Below are 26,223 nucleotides of genomic sequence, written 5' to 3' on the forward strand. Positions count from 1 at the left end.
TCAGAAAAACATATGTGTATTACAGGAGAAATAAAACTTATAGACAAGGTGGATCATAGTAGCAGCCCAGTTTCTGAAACTCTGCACACTACTCCTCCTGAAACCAAACAGACCAATCTCATGATGGAAATTACAACCCACAGACAATATCCCCATCAAAACCAGGTGACAGAGAGTCCCCAGGAGTCTTGCAGCATCAGGACTGGGCAGGATCAGCAGACAGAATGTGGAAACAGTGGAGGTGACAGGTGATCAACAGGTACTCATTCCACAGGGGCAGACCCTACCCTGATGGAAGCACTGACAACAACTGGCTTCACAGGCTGGAAACTGGGGCCAAGGCCCCAACAACAAATTCACTAAGAGGTTAAACACAATACTGTCACAGTTTAAACCAGATTGGTCCAATAGGAATACAATGTGAGCCATACAAAGTAACTTTAAATCTTCTAGTAGCTATGTTTAAAAAAAAACAAAATTTTAATCATATATTTTGTTTAACCCAATATACCCAAAATACTATCATTCAACACATGTAATCAATATGAAAAATAATTAATAACTTAGTTTTCTATTATTAACACATCTTTAAAATCCAGTGTGTGCTTTACACTTATAACACTCCTCAGTTTAGACTAACCACATTTCAAGCGTTCCGTAACACCTGTGGCTAGTGGTCCCCATACTAAACAATACAAACTGAAACTCTTAACTATTTCAGAAATAGGCAGGAAATAATCTAAGCTATGGATTTTCCAATAGTCATGTATGGATGTGAGAGTTGGACCATAAGGAAGGCTGAGCACCAAAGACCTTTTTGAACTGTGGTGTTGGAGAAGGCACTTGAGAGTCCCTTGGACTGCAAGGAGATCCAACCAGTCCATTCTAAAAGAAATCAGTCCTGAGTAGTCACTGGAAAGACTGATGATGAAGCTGAGGCTCCAGTACTTTGGCCACCTGATAGGAAGAGCTGACTCATTTGGAAAGACCCTAATGCTGGGAAAGATTGAAGGCAGGAGGAGAATGGGACAACAGAGGATGAGATGGTTGGATGGCATCATTGCTCCAACTCATGTCCATTGAGTCAAACTCTGGGAGATAGTGAAGGACAGGAAAGGCTGGTGTGCTGCAGTCCATGGGGTCACAAAGAATCGAACCCGACTGAGAGACTAAACAACAACAAATCCTTTCTGGAATGGTAGAGTCTCACCATGAGAATAAGCTCCTTGAATGAGAATCCAAATTGAGCAAGACAGGAACACTTAGGGGGAGGGAGAGACAACACTGCCTTCATAATTTCTAAAATGTAAACACTACTCTGCCCCTTAATCTAAATAAAATCATGTTTTGTATTTCTGAACACTGACACAATATTTCAAAAGTCATCAATACATTATTACATTGTCATAGAAAGATTCCCAAAATACATACCTTTCAAAGAAAAAAAGGAATGAAGTATCATTTATACATGCTTTAGTTAAGTAAATACAAGAAAGCAACCTTCTGAAAATATAATCAAAAGGGGAAAAGCAGGCAAAAACAAAGGCACCGTCAACTGAGCAACCAACCAGAAACTGTTCATTCTCAAAGTAAAACATTCCTTACCCTATTACATCAATCACCTTCAAGAGCTCAGGGTCAAGCAGCATAGAAGCAGAAATGGGCTCCCAGAGATTATCACTCGCTATGATTTTCACGTGCTGGAGACCTTGATGGTTCAGCATTCTTCTTAACACCTTTCAGAGAGAGAAACAGAACACAGGAAAGGTTAAAAATGAGTTTTCAGCTGCTGACTTACAACCAAGTGAGCTAAAGTGTCTTCAGATTCAACAAGTAGGATGAGAGTGTCAACATTATTTCTCAATAGAAATGTGCCCCATGTGGAGAGGTAAAAAAAACACTATCACTAAAATAATCTACTTCATGGGAATGTAAAAAGAAAAAAAAAAAAAAACCCAAGAGGCAAAAATATTTTAGAAGGATTTTCCCTCTGACTTTAAAATTACGTTTAGCCATAGAAAATTTGGGTGCAATGGTGGAAATTTTTTTTTTAAATCAGAGCAGTAATATCCATAAAAAACACTACTCTGATATGAATTCTTACAGGAATTTTCTTATGCTGCTGCTGCTGCTAAGTCGCTTCAGTCGTGTCCGACTCTGTGAGACCCCATAGACGGCAGCCCACCAGGCTCCACATGTCCTTGGGATTCTCCAGGCAAGAACACTGGAGTGGGTTGCCATTTCCTTCTCCAATGCATGAAAGTGAAAAGTGAAAGTGAAGTCGCTCAGTCGTGTCCGACTCTTCGAAACCCCATGGACTGCAGCCCACCAGGCTCCTCCATCCATGGGATTTTCCAGGCAAGAGTACTGAAGTGGGGTGCCATTGCCTTCTCCAGTTTTCTTATGCAGACACAGTAAATTGGGATCAGATTAAATACACATTGCCTGGTGGGCTCCAGGGGGTGGTAAAGAGTCAGACACAACTGAGCACACACACACGAAATGCTTTAACTTTTCATTTTATTTTGAGCATTTTGCAATGTCTTTAAATATTCTGCCATTACTTAAAGTACTACAATTATTAGAATTCTGCATCATGCTATAAGTAGAAACAAGAAATATTCTATTGTTACCCTCAATGCTTTCATATACACAGCACAGGCAATAAAATCAGTCTGTAGGACTACCCGCCCACCAGATTAAAAACAACAAGCTAAATTGTAACAGGAATAAATTCACAGAGCACAGAGCGCTTTGTTTTGTGCTTGGGCCCCAAGAGGGCCCTGAAAGAGGCACAAGACAGGGTCCTCGCCGTCCAGTGGCAAACACACTTGGCAGCACGCTAACACTAACAGGGTGTCCTAGACAATCACAGAGTGGTCCATACTGAGCAGTATGGACTGCCAATACATGCAGCAGGACCCGAGAAGAGGGGACATCATTTCACCCGGGAGCAGAAGATGCCGATCTCAAAACAGTAGTTCTCGATGGACGGCTGTGTGTGAACTCACTGCGACACCCCCATGCACTCTGAACTATCAGGCTCATAGTTGCAGGCACTCAGTAAATATTGATTAAGGGGGAACAAAGAATTTCACAAGCTCTCTTTTCACATTCTGAGTTTTCTGAACTAAAGAAATTTCCAAATAATGTGCTCTCACCAATTCCACTCTGAAAGCAATCTGAACAGATCCTTAGAGATCAACTAACTCTCAAGAGTTGGACACAACTTGGCGTCTAAACAACAAACAACTCAAGATTCAGTAGAACTCAGAATCCCGAGCTCTCTGTTAGGAGACCAGCTTGAGTCTCATCACTCTGAAGTTCTTTCTTACTCTTACAGAGAGGAGGTAGAGCAACTCAGTCACATTTGTATTTATCATGATGATCTATTTTTTCTAATTCTATTCCTAGAGCATCATCTCTAAAATCGCTTACTTTTTAATATGGTATATTCAAATAATACTGTAAAATATACGAGTCTAGAAACTGTGTTTTATACATAAATTGCCAAAATGAGGATGAAAAGTAGCATTCTTTGAGCAAAGCTTTATCTAATGTATTCCAAATGTTTTTGCTGTGGAATCTTTCCCTTTCCACCCTCCCTCTCCCCCCACAAAAGTCTAGACAGAAATATTACTTATAAGATAAATGGAAAGGATGCTGTTCTGATTGAACTGAACGAGGGTCCAGAGACATCCATTTCCATTCACTACGCTCAGATCCTATAAAGGATTTTCCAGACACAATTGAAAAACAAAGTCAATCATAAATACAGTGTGGTGACGTCAATCAGTCGTGTCCGACTCTTTGCAACCCCAGGGACTATAGCCCACCAGGCTCCTCTGTCCATGGGATTTTCCAGGCCAGAATACTGGAGTGGGTTGCCATGTCCTTCTCAAGGGGTCTTCCTGACACAAGGATCAAATCTGGGTCTCTCGCATTGCAGGCAGATGCTTTACCATCTGAGCCACCAGGGAATCCCAAATACAATGTAAACAGCAAAAAGAAAAGAAAAAAATAGCCTTGCCATCTTCACATACATTGCTTGTTTGTACTATATTTCTACTCTTAAAGACAAATCCTTATTATTTCCAGGGGCCATCTTACTATACTATATGGAATATATATTCATTAAGCTTATTGAATCTGAATACCTGCATTCATGTGCCATTACTGAACTCTCTCTCATGGGCCTTTTAACAAACAGGACACAGATTTTAGGAAAATATTACTACAAAAATGGCAAATGCAAACTACAAGTTAGTTCCTAAGATGTGTTACTGCAGGCAAACTACAGTTTGAGAGAAAAGGAAACAAAGTCTAAAACATTTAGAACACTGATGATGAGTCTTAGAATAGGAATTAGTCTTTCAAATCAGGCAAGCTGAATTAGAATGCAAAGGAATACACAACAGGCTCTTAATAGTAAAAACAAATAAATAAAACAACCACCTTAGTTGCAGACCATTAGCTTAAAACAAATATGAAACTAAATTCTAATGCTTTTAAAGCTTCTTTCAAATGAAATACATTTGAAAGCTAAAAACAATCATATGGGCTTCCCTGGTGGCTCAGATGGTAAAGCACCTGTCTGCAATGCAGGAGACCCAGGTTTGATCCCTGGGTTGGGAAGATCCCCTAGAGAAGGAAATGGCAGCCCACTCCAGTATTCTTGCCTGGAAAATCCCATGAATGGAGGAGCCTGGTGGGCTACAGTCCATGGGGTTGCAAAGAGTCAGACATGACTGAACAATGTCACTTTCACTTTCACTTCTTTCAAAGAGAACATGTGTAATCCCAAGGTGGGGGTTGGTGGGGCGGTGGAGGGGGGCGGGACTTGAAATGTCAAGTTTGGGAAGATGAGAGTTCATCACAGCAACACGGTCTACCTGACTATAGGGCTACACGGGATATGGGCACTAACTTGGCTTCTACTCTGTCTTCCTGCTGCTCTCATCAGACCTGTACTCATCCTAGTCCCAGCTTGCCACTAACGACTCCTCGCCCTCTACAACCACCCACCCACCCTGCCGCACTCTCACCCCTTCGCTGGTAATGCCTGCCCCCTGCAGTTAACTTTGAGTTACCCGGCTCTGGCTGCATTCAATCCTCTCAATCTCTGCCTTCTCCTCCGCACAACTAGTGACTAAATCATGCCGTTAATCCAAAACACACCAGCCTATTGATGGCTCAGTGCCCCTGCTGGTCTAATCCATCTTTCTCCACTTGCTCTGCCCCCAAACCCCTTTACTTCCCCGTCTTCACGTCTTCCCAATGGCATCGTCTGCCTTAGCAACTTGTGGAGTTCCTATCCATCCCAGCTTGAAGATTCCAACTAGCCTTTAAATAGAATTCCCTAATCTCAGATACAGGCATCAACTCCTCTCTGCGCCCCCTGACAAGCACTATTCTGCTAAATAAATCATGACTGATATTTCAGTTGGTCATATGGGACTCTACAGTCCCCAAATGTGAACTTTTTTTGGGTAGAAAAAGCACGTTTTATCCTTGTATTCCAAGCACATATACGTTGTCTGACAAACTAGGTGTTGAGTAAATGCTTCCTGGCTGACTGACTGAATAAATAAATGAAATAAATTTAGTGGATATGACGTGCTTAAAAGAATAAGACACTCAATTTAAAGAAAAAAAAATGTAACCATGAAATTCTATTTCTTAGAGAAAAGACATAATAAAACAAGACAAACAGAACTATAAAGTAAACCAGAGAATATCTCCACTTGAAAAGTTAAACTGCCATCTGTTTTCCAGTGATGGGAAGGGCTATTACTCTCAGATTTTCCTTTCCTAAAAAATAGCAATAACAGTAGCTACCCCATAAAGGGGCAGTAAGAATTAGAGAGAGATAAATATTTAGGCAAAGTACCTCTAAAAGAAACACACTTTGCAAATATTAGTTGCTGTCTATTTGCTAATCACAAATAGAAACATACAACACACTCCAATGTAATGGGAGAAAGAAAGAAAGAAACAGGAGAAAGAAACAAATAAGAATTTCTTGTTTCCAAAGAAAACAAGAATGAGATAATATACTACAAATTTGATACATGACAATGAAAGAAAAATTTAACATTTCTTGACATTCTAAAAATCTAAATGATATAGTTGTTCTATAACAATTATCATAATTATACAAATAATGAATTTTTAAATAGGAAAATTCACCACAACTCTATAGACAAAGGCAATTTGGGGATTAGAAGGAATTATATAATTTTATGTTACAACTGGCAAAACACATCACTGTGCTGTACAAAATGCAGTGTTCCTACTACTGCTTTCCATGGAACTATAAAGGGATTTTTCACTAATAACTTAAAGATAAAAAGATTTTAAAGTTGTACAGACCTTGATATAATTAATGTCAAATGCCCTCTCATTCCATATCTGCAAAACAGAAAGTCAAAATGTCAGAATTGTAAGATTTTGTGCCAGAAAGTAAACGCTACCACTAAGATGCCTCTTCTCTCACCATCTTTCATATTATCTGGAAAGCCATTTTTCTTACTTAATAGAATCTCCTGCTATCAACTTTATAGATACTTATGCTGCTGCTAAGTCACTTCAGTCGTGTCCGACTCTGTGCGACCCCATAGACGGCAGCCCACCAGGCTCCTCCGTCCATGGGATTCTCCAGGCAAGAACACTGGAGTGGGTTGCCATTTCCTTCTCCAATGCATGAAAGTGAAAAGTGAAAGTGAAGTTGCTCAGTTGTGCCGACTCTTAGTGACCCCATGGACTGCAGCCTACCAGGCTCCTCCATCCATGAGATTTTCCAGGCAAGAGTACTGGAGTGGGGTGCCACTGCCTTCTCTGATAGATATTTATAAGACAACATAATTTTTAATTAAAATAGTACTTTTAAAAACCTTAACATATTTGGAAGGTATTTTTCAAAAAGTCACTTACTCCAGAGATTTCTAAAAATGGAATATTAAATCATTCAATAAAGATTGACAAGACAGTGTATGCCAGGAACTACAGCAGGCACTGGACACTTACCACACATAGGACTGTGGCAGTAATTCTTACCAGTCCCTACAAGCACCCCTGGAAGCCAAGTATTAATAAGGACACTGCACAGGGGTCATGTCTTTAGCACACACAGAGAGTCACAGTGATGTGTGCCATCATGAAAGCAAACTCTTAATGAAGACAGATAAAAGGAACACGCACAAATCTCTCAGGCTTAGAATCAACAGCATGAGGTTTTGGGGTTGAAATAGAACTTCGCTAAGACTTTCATTTTGCACCTGAGAGATGGGCATAGCTTCCAAATACTCTTTTCACTCAAGTGATTCTGGTGGTGGTGGTTCAGTCGCTAAGTTGTGTCCGACTCTTGCAGCCCCATGGACTGTAGCCCACCAGGCTCCTCTGTCCATGGGATTCTCCAGGCAAGAATACTGGAGTGGGTTGCCATGCCCTTCTCCAAAGGATCTTCCTGACCCAGGTCTCCTGCACTGCAGGCAGATTCTTTACCAACTGGAAAGTGATCTTATGAAAGAAACTTCCTTACCATGGTGTGTGGTTATAAAGAGTCTAAAAGAGATGTGAATAACACATTTTCTGACAGAAACATTTTCTGTGACTTTACCATAATAGAATGTTGAAAGACTCACGCCTACATTTAGTTTCACTATGGGTTAAAAATACTTGGTATTTAAGAAAAGTTCTCAAACACAACAAACTAACTTTCAGTTATAATCTAGAGAAGCATAACAAAAACAGTATGTTCTTGCTTCTGGCCTCCTACAGCCCCTGGCTTGCCCTCATGCCCTGTATCGGGTCCTAGGACCCTGTAGTGCACCTGCTGCAGTGTCTGCCCCTCTCACTCAGCTCCTCAAGGGCTGATTAACCGTGCCCCTCCCCCAAGATATATTGGTCACAATGCCTGCAACACAGGAGCAGCTCTGTAATTGCTGGCTAACTGCACGAAAGCTTTTAAAATCAGTTTTGACAGCATATTTATTAGCCAAAGTGTATAGAGACCTACTGTGTGTGTATGAGGCTCTGTGGGGGCACAGTGCGGGGTGAGGCATGCCTCCAGCCAGCCAACAGACCAGCTAGAACCACAAGATGTTAGGCCTCACATTTTTAAATCATTAAAAGGGGTTAAGCAACAGCTCAGGACAAGAGTAGGCATATTTCTAACAGCCTGCCTAATCAGACCCACCATTCGTATTTTTTACAGCCTGAAAGCTAAAAATGGATTTTACAATTTTAAGCAGTTACATTTTAAAGGGTTATATAATTACCTACATAATATGCTTAATATTGCCTTCTGATCCACAAAACTTAAAATATCTACTCTCTAGCACTTTTAGAAGTCTGCTACTCTCTACTTAGGACCACAGAAGATTGAGGGAGCAAAATTAGATTAATCACTAAGCTATAAAAGTAAAAACACAATATTGTTGTAAGAATTATTAACAGAAAAACTAGGGAAAGCTTAGAAGAAGGAGAATGTGAGCTGGGGTGGTACCAAAACCAAAACAGAAACAGTGCAGGGAGTCATACACTACATACAGGTTTCAAAAGTGGGAAGAGGTGGATGGACAGAGAGGAAGAATCAGTGGTGACACAGAGATAATTTGTCAACAGACACTAACAGAACAAATTAGTCTCAGAACACAAAGATGTCAACAAAGTGCCAGAAATTACTTTAAAAAATTATAAATAAATGTTCAAAGCTTAATCATGTTCTGAAAAATATATTACTGACTCCGATATAATCAATGTCCAGGTCATGATAATGCTTGGACCCCACAATCCAGGTCACGATGTAGTACGCGGTCAGCTGAAGATTGACGTAAGGCCAATTGAAGCCCTTCCCCAGCCATCCAGGGAACGACCACGGCAGCCCTGCAGAGACGAACAGGCAGAGTTGGATCAGGTGTAACAGCGCAGGCACCACTAAAACCAAAGCAAAGCAAGCAGAAGGGCCGCCGACACAGCCTAAGCACAAGCCAGCAAAGGTCTGACGACAGCAAGACCCATGCCGCGCACAAATGCTCAAACTCCCTTCCAGTTTATGAGCATGGTAACTCCTTACTGATCCTGAGAGTCACGTTCCGTGATTCTAAGGGCTCTTTCAATAAAAAGAAATAAAAACAAACAGAAACCCTTTTCTCAGTGATATTTACCAACAGAAACAAATGTAACATATAACTTAATATCCCCACCCCTGCTAAAAAGATATTCAATGTACAATTTTTGTTCTCTGAAGGCAAATCAAAGAGTTTTGAAAGGCTTATGCTTAACCTGGTGGCTCAGACAGTTAAGATATCTGCCTGCAATGCAGGAGACCCTGGTTTGATTCCTGGGTCAGAAAGATCCTCTGGAGAAAACAGCTATCCACTCCAGTATTCTTGCCTGGAGAATTCTATGGACAGAGGAGCCTGGAGGGCTATAGTCCATGGGGTCACAAAGAGTTGGACATGACTGAGCAACTAACACTATGCTTAACTACTTCTGTGAGGCAAGTACAATACAAATTCCTCACTCACTACTACATCTTCTTACAACTTGAAGCTATCTAAATACTAATTAGTAAGGTAATCGAATTTTGCAAAACTACTTTTTCTATATGGCAATATAAGTGCCAGTGACTCAGTAGGGAAATAGCCCTTTGTTATATGATATTGAACAAATAATCCACACTCTTCTAATACCCCAGTTATTATTAAGTTTAAAAGAGAGAGAGAGAAAAGAAGCACTAATTATGATTCTAAATCCTAATTCGCTTACTAATATATTAAAATAAGATCAACATTAAGTTCCTTAACTGTTAATATGTTACGAATCTAGTTTACCACTGGAAAAAAATAAAATCAAAATGACAAAATGCTTATTTTTCTAAGCTCCAGAAGAATGCCTAAATTGTATCTACACAAGAAATGTGACATTAAAATAATGAAATGCCAAATACATTCTGAAGGCCCACCATAATTAAGTCTTTGTTAGGACAGGGTTCAGCTTGCCAGATTTTCTGCATTTAAATGGGAACTGACCTTGAAAGCAGCCCAGGGGTTAAGTATGTGCGGAAGTCAATGATGCTTTTTACTGCTCAATTTCTGAAAAGACTTACTAAAGTCCATTTAGAAAAAACATACTGACTCCTCATTTTTTTTTACTTAGAAGAACTTACGCTTGTCCTTTGATGGTTGAAAATGATTTTAAAAATAATGTGACGTTAACCCCTATAAGCTAAGACCACAGCAAGAAAAAGAAATGCAAAAAGATTGTCTGAGGAGGCCTTACAAATTAGCTGAGAAAAGAAAAGAAGCTAAAGGCAAAGGAGAAAAGGAAAGATATAATATATGAATACAGAGTTCCAAAGAATAGCAAGAAGAGATAAGAAAGCCTTCCTCAGTGATCAATGCAAAGAAATAGAGGAAAACAACAGAATGGAAAAGACTAGAGATCTCTTCAAGAAAATTAGAGATACCAAGGGAACATTTCATGCAAAGATGGATACAATAAAGGACAGAAATGGTATGGACCTAACAGAAGCAGAAGATATTAAGAAGACATGGCAAGAATACACAGAAGAACTGTACAAAAAAGATCTTCATGACCCAGATAACCACGATGGTGTGGTCACTCACCTAGAGCCAGACATCCCGGAATTCGAAGTCAAGCGGGCCTTACGAAGCATCACTATGAATAAAGCTAGTGGAGGTGACGGAGTTCCAGTTGAGCTATTTCAAATCCTAAAAGATGATGCTGTGAAAGTGCTGCATTCAATATGCCAGCGAATTTGGAAAACTCAGCAGTGGTCACAGGACCGGGAAAAGTCAGTTTTCATTCCAATCCCAAAGAAAGGCAATGTCAAAGAATGTTCAAACTACAGCACAATCACACTAATCTCACACGTTAGCAAAGTAATGCTCAAAGTTCTCCAAGCCAGGCTTCAACAGTACATGAACCGTGAACTTCCAGATGTTCAAGCTGGATTTAGAAAAGGCAGAGGAACCAGAGATCAAATTGCCAATATTCACTGGATCATCAAAAAAGCAAAAGAGCTCCAAAGAAACATCTACTTCTGCTTTATTGACTATACCAAAGCCTTTGACTGTGTGGATCACAACAAACTGTGGAAAATTCTTAAAGAGATAGAACATCAGACCACTTTATCTGACTCCTGAAAAATCTGTATGCAGGTCAAGAAGCAACAGTAAGAACCAGACGTAGAACAACAGACTGGTTCCAAATTGGGGAAGCAGTATGTCAAGGCTGTATATTGTCACCCTGCCTATTTAACTTATATGCAGAGTACATCATGAGAAATGCTGGGCTGGATGAAGCACAAGCTGGAATCAAGATTGCCGGGAGAAATATCAATAACCTCAGATACTCAGATGACACCACCCTTATGGCAGAAAGTGAAGAGGAACTAAAGAGCCTCTTGATGAAATTGAAAGAGGAGAGTGAAAAAGTTGGCTTAAAGCTCAACATTCAGAAAATGAAGATGATGGCATCCGGTCCCATCACTTCATGGCAAAAAGATAGGGAAACAGTGGAAACGGTGGCTGACTTTATTTTGGGGGGCTCCAAAATCCCTGAAGATGGTGACTGCAGCCATGAAATTAAAAGACACTTGCTTCTTGGAAGAAAAGCTATGACCACCCTAGACAGCATATTAAAAAGCAGAGACATTACTTTGCTAACAAAGGTCGTCTAGTCAAAGCTGAGGTTTTTCCAGTAGTCGTGTATGGATGTGAGAGTTGAACTATAAAGAAAGCTGAACACAGAAGAATTGATGCTTTTGAACTGTGGTATTAGAGAAGACTCTTGAGAGTCCCTTGGACTGCAAGGAGATCCAACCAGTCCATCCTAAAGGAAATCAGTCCTGAATATTCATTGGAAGGACTGATATTGAAGCTGAAACTCCAATACTTTGGCCACCTGATATGAAGAACTGACTCACTGGAAAAGACCCTGATGCTGGAAAAGATTGAAGGTACGAGGAGAAGGGGACGACAAAGGATGAGATGGTTGGATGGCATCACCGACTCAATGGACATAAGTTTGAGTAAACTCCAGGAGTTGGTGATGGGCAGGGAGGCCTGGCGTGCTGCAGTCCATGGGGTCACAAAGAGTTGGACACGACTGAGCAACTGAACTCCTATAAAATGGACCTCAATAAATCACACAATTTAGCCTGAATGTGTAAGCCTATTTGAAACAACCAAGGTCATTTCAAATGATAAAAGTATGTTTCTGTGTGTGTTTGAAATCTTTTATAGGACTGTACACTGCTACAGGAGAACAGTACAAGGAATATAGTCTCAGGTGAGAAATTATCCTGCTACTAGAATTTCAGTTCCACAAGGAAAGGATTGTTCTAGGCATCCCCGCCTCGAACAGTGCCCGCCACATCCTTGAGGTCCAAAACAAACAACAACAAAAATCACTTCTGTATGCACCTCTTCTAGAAGTGGGATCCACTAATGTATGTAACACACAATTTTGCAAGTTAGTTGGGATATACTGCTGCTGACTATAAACTGGCACCTCCATCTACCTCTACAAGGATTAATCATGTGCACTGTACTGCCAATTTTCAATACCCCCTGAACGGAGAGCAGAAATGAAGCACTCCGTGATACATACTTTCAGGAGCCCATTTTGTGAGCCCAATTCTTGTATCTCCTCATCTCTAGAAAAGCGATAAACTCCCTCATGGGGATGCCTGCCCCTCATGGCCAGCAGAAACCTTCCACAAAAATGTGAACCTGCTGGCATGTGCTCCCCTCACTAAAACCACATGCACGATGGCCTCCCCTGCCTCTCTGGAGGCACTCTTTCCTCTTTCTCAAGTGCTGTCTCCCGGGCTGCAATCTCATTTTGCCCCAGAGAAAACTTAACTCATAACTCTCACATTGTACATTTTTTTAAGTTGACACAGTTGCATATACAATATACAATCTTATAAACACTGTCCTTTTACAAATTTTAATGAGACATTCTGTTGAGGAAATTAGTATAATACCACCCAAAAACAGAAAAACACAGAATAGACTTAGGTTCTAAATATGATTTTGACGGTTACTAATTTTCCAACCTTAAGTCAGTGGTATAACTCTCTAAGCCTCCACTGCTTCTACAAAATGAGAACATAACGCCTCCCTCCAGAGGCAGGATAAGTATCAGACACAATATACACGAGCAAAGGAAGACGCATGGCTGGCACATGCTTGGCTGCTGGTAGCGTACTGGCAGTGTTAACCACATGATTAGCACTTCAGCAGTAACAGGTATTCCACACACACAATTAAGAACTTTAAAAGGAAGCAGACTACAAAAGTATGGCAAACTTCACTTCTTACCTATGAGTGTAATATTAGGGTTCCGCTTCTTAGCCTCCTTCATCAACCACCATTCATACCCTCGGAAATAATTCTCATCCAGTGCGTAGTGCATGTGGGAGGGCTCCGTGCCATCTGAAAGGGAGAGAGCAAACAGAAAGGAGACTATTAATGGTGATTCATAGGCCACACTCTACACACACAAACAGATTACAGACAAGTAGCTTCCAGATCCAATCCTGACCTGGGGCACATAAGAATAATCTTATATAACTTAAAGGTAGGTGATCAGAGCATATTATTGCACTTTTCCATTGCCCTCAGCATCACAAAGGTCTTAAATAATAAACCACAACTTTCTATCATCAGCTGTGAGTGTTATCAGCTCGCATAGCTGAAAATTTCTAGGACTAATATCCTGCTGGGAGTTGGTCTCTCGGGTTTTCAAATCCCCACGCCCAGCTCTAAGTTCAGCCCACCTCAACTTCTAGCTTCTCAATCCCAGACGTGAATCCTGAGCTGCTAAGTCCCAATTTCCAAACCCCGTGCCTTAAGCCTATAACATGCCTCCTTAAATCAAGACAACAGAACACTGAGAAAATAGGAATGAGCACACTTTGCCAGTGTAAGAAAAGTCTATAGTAATCTCTACAGGGTGTCTAGGTAGGTGAATAACATCCATCCTCATGTGTTCCCACGTTTCACATACATCTGACCTGGGAGAGGCGCCCCAGCCCTTTTCTTCTTAAATGTAAACATCAGAATTCACAAGAGCTACCTGCTTCTGTATCTCTATCTCTAATCTAGCTTCAGCAAATGAAGATGGCCAGTCATTATCTATTCTGCAAAAAAGGGTTTCACAATAAAATGCATGCCTTCCTATAACAGCTAGGGGATGGTTTTGTTATGGGTTTTTTTTGTTTTGTTTTTAATTTGCATTTTTTCTTTCAGCATAAATACCAATACCACCATGCAGATATATCTATTTAACAAAAATTACTTACAAGTCACTAACAGGAACACAGGCATATAGACAATACTCTAATACTCATACTGTAATGGAGTCTAACCCATAAAAAAATAAGCTATATATAAGCATTGAGAGAATTTTCTTCTTCCTGAAAACCAGAGACCTAAAAAATTTTTAATTGACTACATGTATTACACAAAGCTAATCAAAATGATGACAATAAAGACTGCAAATTTACTGGTTAAAATTATTTTATTTTTAAAGGACAAAAATACTGTATCTTTAAAATACCAATTATTTATATTTTGCCACATATTTTATTTAAAGCTAATAACACCTTTTTTTTTACATGCTTAATACATTAAAAACTTAATTTCTTAAAACTTCTTAGTAAAATTTCACTTTCTCCCTATTCTCTGTCTAGTGACTATTAGTTTATAAAAAATTGTGGATTTATTTACTACTGATTCTTCAACTAAATAAGCAATCTAAAGTCCACAGGCTGCTTTGTATGAAAAAATACATGTTTTGATATAATATTTTTAAAATAACTATAATGAAAAAGGAACAATAAAGAACAATCTAAACAATAATCAACATCAGAAATGTTGGCATTATTTATATTCTGAAACCACAGTCTACGAGTTTAGGTACAGGTTCAAATATTGGAGGCAAATATCCCAGTCCCCAAACCCTCCTACCTGTTGTCTGCCCATCACCACCTATTTCAACTTTTAGGATATGCAGTGAGGCACCGAAGTTTGGCTGGGGAAAGAAGTAACAATATTAACAGTATGAGTCACTGTATGAAGGAAAACACTTCAAGACGATTACTAATCACTGCCTTTGATTTTACAGATGAGAAAACCAAAGCAAAACTTCAAACAGATAGTAACTTATTCCAAAAGTAATTAACCAGATTTTTAAAAACTAGAATTGTGAAGATGCTAAAGACTATTGCTGAAATTCACCACAGTTTCTAAAATATCACAGACACAATTAAATCATTATTTGTTCACTACCTTAAAGAGATAATCCAGTATTTCAGAACGGTAGGGCTCTGGGTAATTTACTAGAAGTCGGGAGGTTGCCTAAAAAAAAAAAAAGTTTTCAAAAGCATGAATAAAACAAATCTAATCATGAGCACTTTTTCACAGTGTTTATGCAGGCCATCTAGCACGTCCACAGTTAGCCAGCTCTTAGGCAGCACCAAGCTGTGGGAAGTCGTTTCCCAGGTTCTTTGTTCGCCTACCTTTGTTTTGCTCATCGCTGGGTAAATAGGGCTGATGTTTGTCCAACAGCTAAAACACAGGTTCCCAGCAACAACCATGTTTCTCTTCTACTGAGATGAGGGTTGGTGACGGTTGGCTGGGAGGTTAAGGTTGCTAAGTCTATTGATGAATCTCATTATTACAGATTTATCTTGAGGACTTAGACTCAGAGAGTAGTTATTAGAAGAAATAAAACAATTTCTCTACCTCAAGACTGTCTGTCACCTACAATATCTGGGGGCCAAGAATGGGAAAGATGAACCTCAGGCAATTTTTCCCCTCAACATCTTGTAGGAAAATATTGTTAGTTCAGTTCAGTTCAGTCGGCTCAGTCGTGTCCGACTTTTTGCGACCCCATGAACCAAAACACGCCAGGCCTCCCTGTCCATCACCAACTCCTGGAGTCCACCCAAACCCAAGTCCATTGAGTCAGTGATGCCATCCAACCATCTCATCCTCTGTCGTCCCCTTCTCCTGCCTTCAATCTTTCCCAGCATCAGGGTCTTTTCAAATGAGTCAGCTCTTCGCATCAGGTAGCCAAAGATCTGGAATTTCAGCTTCAGCATCAGTCCTTCCAATGAACACTCAGGACTGATTTCCTTTAGTATTGACTGGTTTGATCTCCTTGCAGTCCAAGGGACTCTCAAGAGTCTTCTCCAACACCACAGTTCAAAAGCATCAATTCTTCGGTGCTCAGCTTTCTTTATAGTCCAACTCTCACATCCATACATGACCACTGGAAAAACCATAGCCTTGACTAGACGGACCTTTGTTGACAATACTACAAGCAGCAATTCTTAAAGGAACCTCTACTCTCCTCAGTCTTATTAGAGATTTATAGGTGCTATCTCTTGCTGTTAAGAATGACGACACAGTGGTCTCCAGGCCAGGCTATTCAGGAAACCTCATACAAGACTGGCATCAAGCACTGTTTACAACAGCTAGGACATGGAAGCAACCTAGATGTCCATCAACAGATGAATGGATAAAAAAGCTGTGGTACATATACACAGTGGAATATTACTCAGCCATAAAAGGAATGCATTTGACTCCATTCTAATGTGATAGATGAACCTGGAGCATATTATACAGAGTGAAGTAAGTCAAAAAGAGAAAAATATATTAACGCATACATATGGAATCTAGCAAGATGGTACTGATGAACCTATTTGCAGGGCGGCAATGGAGATGCAGACATAGAGACTTGTGGACACACTGAGGGAAGGAGAGGGCGGGACACACTGAAAGAACAGCATGGAAACACGTGCATTATCATGTGCGAAACAGCCAGCGGGGATCTGCTGAGACTCAGAGAGCGCAGACCAGTGCTCTGTGACAACGCAGAGGGTGGGGTGGGTGGGAAGTGAGAGGGAGGCTCAAAAGGGAGGGGACATATGTATACCTGTGGCTGATTCCTGTTGTATGGCAGAAACCAACACAACATTGTAAAGCAATTATCCTCCAATTAAAAATAAAAATTTCAAAAAGACTGGCATCAAAATGCATGGATAAAGAAAGATGGAAGAATAAAGAGATGAAAGAATTTCCCTCCCCCCAAGAGCTTTCAGAATAAAGTTCAGATTGTTCAGTTTTATACCCAAATTCCTTATTTGGATTCTAACTCACATCATCTATGTAGGTATAACAAACTAATATATCTTTCTTCTGTCTCCATTACTGCCTTGCAAATAGATTCATCAGTACCATCTTTCTAGAGCCCACAAATATATATTAATATATGATATTTGTCTCTATTTACTTCACTCTGTATAATAGGCTCTAGGTTCATCCACCTCGTTAGAACTGACTCAAATGTATTCCTTTTTAAGGCTGAGCAATGTTCCATTATATTTATGTAGCACAGTTTCTTTATTCATTCATCTATCAAATGCACTCTACACCCTCATCTGGCCAAATCCAGTCCAAGCTTTCCGGTCACACTCCACCTCTTCAAGGAAGACTTCCCTCTGCTCTTCCTCAGTGTTGTGACATAGGTGCCTCTCCTGTGGACTGTGGCCTCCCTCAGCAACAGGTCCACAGCTCCACCATTAATCCCTCTATCCCCACACACTCATCACTGTTTCACCTCCAAGATCCTTGGGGACAACAACTGGGTCCCATTCAAGTTCATATCCCCATTTATTCTTATTCAACAAGCATTTATTTAATATCTCTTATGTTATCATTAGCTTCACCAGTACAGGCAATATAATATAGTCTGAGTCCATGGAGCTGGAATCCTGATTACATCATTTACAAGCAGTGTGACCAAGGGCAAATTATCATTTGCGAAGGGTCAGCTTACTCATTCAGCTGTCCCAACACTAAATTCAGATATAGGAAGGACTTAGCACAGTAGCTGGCACATAGTATGCTCTCAAGAGATAACAGGCATTGTATACACAAATTGCTTGTAAAAATACAGTCACTTCCTCAAAAAGCTTAGAGACTAGTAGAAGCTCAAATATTAAAGTGAATGAGTGCTATATACGCATGCTAACCTACTCCTGACCCAAGGGAAACAATGCTGCCTGCTCTGTATCATGCTAACAACATATACTGCTGCTAGAACAGTGTGCTTTGCTGTTTGGAGGTTGTTTTTGCTCTCTATGCTCTTCTATCCTTAACAAAGAAAGGGCCAACTTTGAGCAATCATACCACGTCATTAGGATATCGCCAGCTGATAGTCACACCCAGTGCAGAAGCATCAGTTTTATCAACGGCAATAGTCAGCAGTATAGCCAAGTGCTGAAATGTACCATGAAGCAATAACAAATCACCAAATTATTGATACTAATCATGCTCCCTAAATAAGGCCTGTTATAACAGCCAAGGATGAAGCCTTGGCACAAAAATTGGAAAACAGTTATGTTCTCAATAAATGGCAGGCACTGAATGTATCTTTCACTTAAAATCCTTGGATAACTTCCTCCCCTCTAATGTATGAAACAGAATGATATTAACCAAAATTAATCACGTTGCAGATGCCATCCTTTGATCTTTGATATCTATCCTCACAATGTTCCAACCAGGCAGGTATCACTGTGTGCCCAGAAAAAAAATCTGAGATACAGAGAGGTTAAATAACCTGCCCAAGGCTGTACAGTGAGTGACAAGGAGCCCAGAGCAGATCCCTGGCAATCTGGTCTTAAGTCCATGTGCACCATACTGCTCTCCCTACCAAAGATGCAAACTAAATGAGAATATTCCAAACACTTACTGCTACAAACTGTGCTACATCCAGGGACTCCAGAAAGGAGTGATGTGCAAATATAGTACTGCAATCATTTTCATCCAATCAGTGTTTACTGAACTTCTGAGATGAGTAATACATTACACACAGAGACACTATCAGAGAAGTTTCCTGTTCTGAGTTATGAAACAAACCTCATTTTAAACAGTTAATAAACATAAAATAACAAAAGATTTCCACTTTGAGCAAGTTAAACAATGGATTTAACATCAAAGAAAAGGTGTTAGGACATGATGAATCCTCATTTTATGAAATACTGGCTATCCTAGGTTTAAACCACCAAAATAAAAAGGAGAATCATAGTAGTAAAGGATAAATACATTAGTACATTACTCTGTTTATCTTGAAATATGTACCAGCACCTATGAGTAAGACTGCAACAGCTGGAAATAAAAGTGTAAAAATCAGCTGGCTTAGGGAAAAGATTTTTTGCCCAGAGCAGAAGGTCAGATCTGCGATCAGACTAAAAACTTAGTCATCCACTGTCTTTTCCTTTCTGGAGTGCAAGGGCCTAACTTAAGTTCTGACTGCCCAGGAATCCACTTTTCAAAAATAATTATGTTTTATGCTAATGTCTACTTAAAACTAGTCACCCAAATCTCATTGGTAACTTGAAACCTTAGAGTTTTGCTAAATGATGGAAATTCATTACACACATAATTTCCAAATAACATAAAACACTGAAACATTAATACTGAACACAAGTTTATCTACTTTTGGTTTCTTATTACAGAGAAACTAAAGATATTTAGATCTATTAGTAAAAACGTCCTGTCACTAGAAATTAAGGTTTCTAAGAGTTAAGCAATCTAATTAATATATGTAATTAAAATACTAGAAATAATATGAGGAACAATTCAAGAAAAGTACGATGTATTTTGCCTAAGAAAAGGTATGGGGTAGGGAGATATATTTCTGTTAAGGGAAATCAAAGTAATTTCGTCCTAGAGTAGACAAAATGAATGGATATAGAAGCTAGGAGAGGGAATTTTACCTTGTGTAGTCAAGCTGGCCAAAAATTAAATTATAAGGATTTTTAAAAATAAGCTTTAATAAATAGTATACTTATTAAAAACTAAGAATTATTCTTAATCTGCTAAAAAGACAAATTTTTATTAGACTATTGGTCTGTTCTTGATAAGCTTGGGAAAGGTTCCTTACCTTTTAAGGAACCTACCTAGGAAATAAAGATTAAGATATTATCAAAATAATATTCTACACTTCACATTATCTTTATCTTTACTTAAAAAAGAAACCCTGAGTCTTCTCTATTAGAAGAGCTAAGGTTGTGGGTGGGGGTGGATAAACTGGGTTTAAACTATGTAACTTTATATATTTGCCTGTGAAATTCTTGTCATTTTGGTTAAATGGATAATTATTGTTTCACAGTGACCAATGACCCTATTTAATCAAGTGTTTTTAACACCTTTTGTATTTTTGACAAACTTCCCCAAATAAATTCTAAATGAAGTCTTTTTGACCTCATATTAACTTCTTGAGATTTCTCCAGATGGGCCCTGGACATCTCAAAGATGTGTTCTTTCTCCTTATAAAAAGACATGAAACTAATTAGGCTTATTTGGCATGTTAAACTGTATAGTAAGCATTGTCAAGTAAGATGTAACACTACACTTTCTTTAGACGATATTTGTATTGATACATTAACATACGTGTCCCAGAAATTACATGAAATTCCTAGACATCTGCTATATCCTGGTATAATACTATCACTTGTAATTTTAGTTATTATCTTAAAATGCTATAGGTTACAGAAATAACCAAATTTCCTTATCAACTGAATTACAATGAACTTTATCAGATTTTTAATATGCCCGTGTTTAAGCCTTTTTGTCATTTTCAGATAGTTATTGTTTTACTGTTTTGGCAAAAATGTTCTTCCAAAAGTGCTTCATCTTCAAGACTTTTGGAGAGAACTCTTTGCTTAAAGTACAGGGTTCTTTCAGATCATGTTGATGAACCGGGTAAGAATTTACAGAACTCTAAGGTAAAATCACTTCAGACGGTGACTGCAGCCATGAAATTAAAAGACACTTACTCCTTGGAAGGAAAGTTATGACTAACCTAGATAGCACATTGAAAAGCAGAGACATTACTTTGCCAACAAAGGTCCGTCTAGTCAAGGCTATGGTTTTTCCAGTGGTCGTGTATGGATGTGAGAGTTGGACTATGAAGAAAGCTGAGTGCCGAAGAATTGATGCTTTTGAACTGTGGTGTTGGAGAAGACTCTTGAGAGTCCCTTGGAGGACTCTCCAAGCAAGGAGATCCAACCAGTCCATTCTGAAGATCAGCCCTGGGATTTCTTTGGAAGGAATGATGCTAAAGCTGAAACTTCAGTACTTTGGCCACTTCATGTGAAGAGTTGACTCACTGGAAAAGACTGATGCTGGGATGGATTGGGGGCAGGAGGAGAAGGGGACGACAGAGGATGAGATGGCTGGATGGCATCACTGACTCGATGGACGTGAGTCTGAGCGAATTCCGGGAGTTGGTGATGGACAGGGAGGCCTGGCGTGCTGCGATTCAATGGGTCGCAAAGAGTCGGACACGACTGAGCGACTGAACTGAACTCTGCATATAAGTTAAATAAGTAGGGTGACAATATACAGCCTTGACATATTCCTTTCCCAATTTGGAACCAGTCTGTTATTCCACGTCAAGTTCTAATTATTGCTTCTTGAACTGCATACATATTTCTCAGGAGACAGGTAAGGTGATCTGGTATTCCCATCTCTTGAAGAATTTTCCGCCATTTGTTGTGATCTACACAGTCAAAGGCTTTGGCATAATCAACAAAGCAGAAGTAAACATTTTTTCTGGAACTCTTGCTTTTTTGACGATCCAACGGATGCTGGCAATTTGATCTCTGGTTCCTCTGCCTTTTCTAAAACCAGCTTGAACATATGGAAGTTCATGGTTCACATACTGTTGAAGCCTGGCTTGGAGAATTTTGAGCATTACTCTGCTAGTGTGTGAAATGAGTGCAATTGTGCGGTAGTTTGAACGTTCTTTGGCACTGCTCTTCTTTGGGCATATAAAGAAATATGCCCAAAGCTTTCTATAAAGAAAGCTGAGTGCCAAAGAATTGATGCTTTTGAACTGTGGTGTTGGAGAAGACTCTTGAGAGTCCCTTGGACTGCAAGGAGATCCAACCAGTCCATCTTAAAGGGAATCAGTCCTGAATATTCATTGGAAGGACTGATGTTTAAGCTAAAACTCCAATACTTTGGCCACCTGATGCTAAGAACTGACTCACTGGAAAAGACCCTGATGCTAGGAGGGATTGGGGGCAGGAGGAGAAGGGGATGACAGAGGATGAGATGGTTGCATGGGATAATGACTGAATGGGCATGAGTTTGAGCAAGCTCTGGGAGTTGGTGATACACAGGGAAGCCTGGAGTGCTGCAGTCCATGGGGTCACAGACAGACACGACTGAGTGACTGAACTGAACTGACAGAGCCAATGTCAGTGAACTCTACACCATCATTTTGGCTGCAGTCTTCAGGCAAGAATACTGGAGTGGGTAGCCACTCCCTTCTCCAGGCGATCTTCCCAACCCAGGTATCGAACCCAGGTCTGCCATATTGCAGGTGGGTGCATTGCAACCCATTGCAGTGGGTTCCAGGCACAGCAATCCACTCCAGTATTCTTACCTGGAGAATCCCCATGGACAGCGGAGCTGGGTAGGTTACAGTCCAAGGGGTCACAAAGACTTGGACATGACTGAGAGACTAAGCACAGCACATGGAGCCAATAAAGCTCCCTGGAAAAATCAGCCTGGTAACTGGCTTACAGGGTTCCCAGAAGCCTTTCCAGGTAAGTAAGAAAGGTCACTTCTTGGCAGGTACAGGAATCTCAGAATATTGGTGGACCTCGAGAAGAAAGGAATTCACCCAAATCTATCAGGATTGCAGAAAAAGTCTGATGATAAGTTCACGGCTTGGCCTCCTAGCCTTGAGAGAGATTTTTAATAGCCCAATCTGTGATTCCTTGTGCAAATGTCCAACAGAGCACACTTAAAAGAACCTATATGGTCAATTATTATTTTGGCTGCACTTATATAATCAGGGTAAGTTTAATAAGACCATACGTATTTTGCAAGGAAGTTAGCCTTATTTTGGTTATCTCTAATAAAAGGTGGAAGTAAGGGATGATGATAGAGAGAAAATTGTATTTCAGTGAAGAACTAGAGTACACTCTGTAGATAATCAGACTACAGCCTGCCAGGCTCCTCTGTCCATGGGATTTTCCAGGCAAGAATACTGGAGTGGATTGCCATTTCCTTCTCCAGGGGATCTTCCCAACCCAGGGATCAAACCGCAGTCTCCCCTACTGCAGGCACACTCTACCATCTGAGCCACCAGGGAAGCCCATTATCAGATTCTAGTGCTGTTAATTGTCTTTGAGGTTTGTTTTCTACCTGTAAACTGGACCAGATACTGAATTCTCATTTCCTCCAACATCTGAATACAGCTTGTCAAACTAATGTTTCTGACTTTTTCCCACCTTTCTGACTTTAAATTATTAAGAACTAAAATCTCCCTTTTCCTGAAGTTATGCAACCTAAAGTGTGATAACTTTATACAAACTCCAGAGAAATCACAACAGTTCATATCTGAACAACCTTCATGCCTGTTGCTTTGTGGACCACTCAGAAAGATCCCGAGATAGTCAAACTCAACTCAGGAAGATCTATGATTGCCACCGTCTGTCCCCACTCCATCTCAAGATGCTCTACATCTAGAAATCGCGACTGGCTGCCCTCAGGATTCAGAATAGGTTTACAATCTGCTCCGTTAGCCATTGTTTTGTTTTATAGAAATGTCTATTACATAAACTGAATCAAGTATTTGCACCATATAGATCCAACCTTGTAAGCACACTTGCATCACTGTCGCCTGAAATGAGACACAACTCTAACGGAACTGACTGTGGTTGGGTGAGATATGGAGCAATCCACCAACCCAGGACAGACTCAAACCCACTCAGATGGCCCAAAATGTAAATCACAGTATTACCTAATCTTTGAAGATTCCTCGGGCCCCAAGATCACTGACCTGGTTTCAAGGTGTGACCTTTTAAGCTTAGGACAATGGCTACCAATTGGACTGCAAACTATTGACTGTAGTATAATTACATGAGTGCTACTATAATCCTTTCTAAATTACAACAGGCCCTATCCCTTACTGTCAGTAAATCAGCTGTTCAGGCAGTTTAAGGTCCTCACCACCTACTCTGATACCTGGGCATTAAGGGTGGCTTGTAGTGCAATACCCAATGGTCAGGTTTTTCCTTTTTTGTAATGCAAGTGCAGGACTCAAGCTTTGATTGCAAAGCATCCACTTCAAAGAGGTATCCACTTTCGAGATGGCTGTCTCAAACAAACATACTGCAGCCAAAGAACCCAGAGCCAAACTGAGGTTGGGGGGAGGGGGGAGTTCTTTGCAAGATCTTGGTCAGTTTCACCAGCGGACCATCATTAGGGCCACTTTTTCTTTCCCTGAACTTTAAATTCCCACACTTAAGGTTTCAGGTCACCAAAGAAAAGCCACAAAGCCCAAGGCCTCCACCCTTGACCCTAATGAAAGCAGAACCCCAGGCCCACACCCTCTCTTTCTCTACCTCCCATCACCAGGTGTGACCCAGGTATGCCATGTGCTCTCCAGGACCTATGAGTAATAAACTTTTGTTTTGTTCAAAGTTTTCCGATGGTTATCACCGAGGGAATCTTGCAACCATAAGAACCACAGAGGCCAGTGCAACAACAACACTGGTTATCAATAGGGTGAGACCCGCCCAAAACAGCAACTCAAGCTAGTTCTGAATTGCATCCAAGGACACACATTCCATCTTACTCAATTCAACAAACAACCCATTCAAGAGTTCAGCCTTGCCATTTTCAAACAAAATCAGCTCTAGTTCTGTCCTGGGGAACAAAAAAGAAAATCCCTCTCATCCAAAGACCTGCCACCACAAACGCCATGAACTCAAAGGCTATAAACATAAGGGGATAAAACAAAGGCAAGACAAAGGTTACAAAGAACAAGCTGACAGGACTAAGCAAATTGTTAGGAGCCAAGAACAATCATGCCACTGTAGCAAGCTCCCAGGCTTGGGAGCCACCTGTTAGCACAACTAGGGAACTAAGGAAATTATCAGCTGTGCCCACGCAGACTTTGCATTAAGCTGGTATGGCCCTCATGTCTCCCTTAGGAACTCCCCTGGTGGCTCAGCCGGTAAAGCGTCTGCCTGCAATGCAGTGAGACCTGCGTTCAATCCCTGGGTCAGGAAGATCCCCTGGAGAATGAAATGGCAACCCAATCCAGTACTCTTGCCTGGAAAATCCCATGGATGGAGGAGACTGGTAGGCTCCCTTAGGTATTTTAGAATGCCTAGATAAGAGGAACTTATCCCAACTGACACAGCCTAGAAAAGGGTAAGGAGACAAGCCAATTAAGTGTAATTAGTATCCTGTGTGGGATCTTGAAACTGAAAAAGAGCATTGGGTAACTAAGGAAATATAAAAGGAAGTAAGGACTTTTATTAAGGTAACCAACATTGGTTGGGACAAATGTCCCATACTAACGTGGGATGCTAATAATAGAAGAAAGCTTGGTTACAGGGTATATGACAACTCTGTATGGTCTTGGCAATTTTTCTGTAAATCTAAAACTATTTCTAAAGTTAAAAATTCATTAAAAAAAAAAAAAAGAAAACAAGCTTGCTCCAGAGGTCCTTGAATCAATAAAAAAGTTCTCTCAATACCTACGACGAGAATCAATTGGTGCCTTTGTTAAAATTTGTTAAAATGCAGGTTCTCAGGCCCCACGCCAGAACTCTAAAGTCAGAATGGGAGCTGGCGAGAAGGCCAGAGTCTACGTTTACACAGACAAGACCAGGTGATTTCTTGTGCACCTGAACGTTCCCTCTCTTCGCACACATAAACAGCCACCAACGAGGCCTCTTCCAGCGGGCAACTCACCCCCTTAGGCCTTTGCCATCCGGGGGCAAAACAGTCCGAGAGTATCAGCTGATACTGGCGTGGCCTGATATTAGAAAAAAAGACTTTAAAAAGCCCGTTTCTGGCTTCTCACCTTCCAAAAGAGGACCTGAGGCACCTGTCGTCCCTTTAAACAAAACCTACCGGATGCCTGCCCCCTTGGAAAGAGCCCAACCGCAAGCTGCAGTCCTTGTCCAGGACTTTCCGACCCCCCGACCCCCCAAAATAACAAGCGCAGTCAAAACATCCCTCCGGGCCATCCTCTTCGGCGGACGGACGCTCCTCCGGCCCCCCGCCATCTCTGGAGCGACCCTCCCGGAGTGCCCTCTAAAGAGACCCTTCCCCTCAGGCCCCCGTGCTCAAGTTGAGGAAGGAT

General features: G+C 40.6%; 1 protein-coding gene across 4 annotated transcripts in view; it reads right to left on the bottom strand.

Annotated features, from left to right (window-relative positions):
- Nucleotides 1-26,223, bottom strand: part of GALC (galactosylceramidase) — a 64,071-nt gene that overhangs the window by 37,369 nt on the left and 479 nt on the right. For 2 of the 4 annotated variants that reach the window (XM_019969359.2, XM_070797962.1), the window contains exons 2-7: nucleotides 15,327-15,395; nucleotides 15,006-15,069; nucleotides 13,356-13,469; nucleotides 8,747-8,886; nucleotides 6,373-6,411; nucleotides 1,606-1,736 (exon numbers count right to left, since the gene is read on the bottom strand). In XM_019969359.2, coding sequence (XP_019824918.2) covers nucleotides 1,606-1,736; nucleotides 6,373-6,411; nucleotides 8,747-8,886; nucleotides 13,356-13,469; nucleotides 15,006-15,069; nucleotides 15,327-15,395 — 557 coding nt within the window. Of the gene's footprint in view, nucleotides 1-1,605; nucleotides 1,737-6,372; nucleotides 6,412-8,746; nucleotides 8,887-13,355; nucleotides 13,470-15,005; nucleotides 15,070-15,326; nucleotides 15,396-15,556; nucleotides 26,098-26,223 lie in introns of those variants that run through there. The other 2 variants (XM_019969360.2, XM_070797963.1) reach the window with 2 other exon arrangements.

Source organism: Bos indicus, chromosome 10 (genome assembly GCF_029378745.1).
Source record: "Bos indicus isolate NIAB-ARS_2022 breed Sahiwal x Tharparkar chromosome 10, NIAB-ARS_B.indTharparkar_mat_pri_1.0, whole genome shotgun sequence".
NCBI classification, from domain to species: Eukaryota; Metazoa; Chordata; class Mammalia; order Artiodactyla; family Bovidae; genus Bos; species Bos indicus.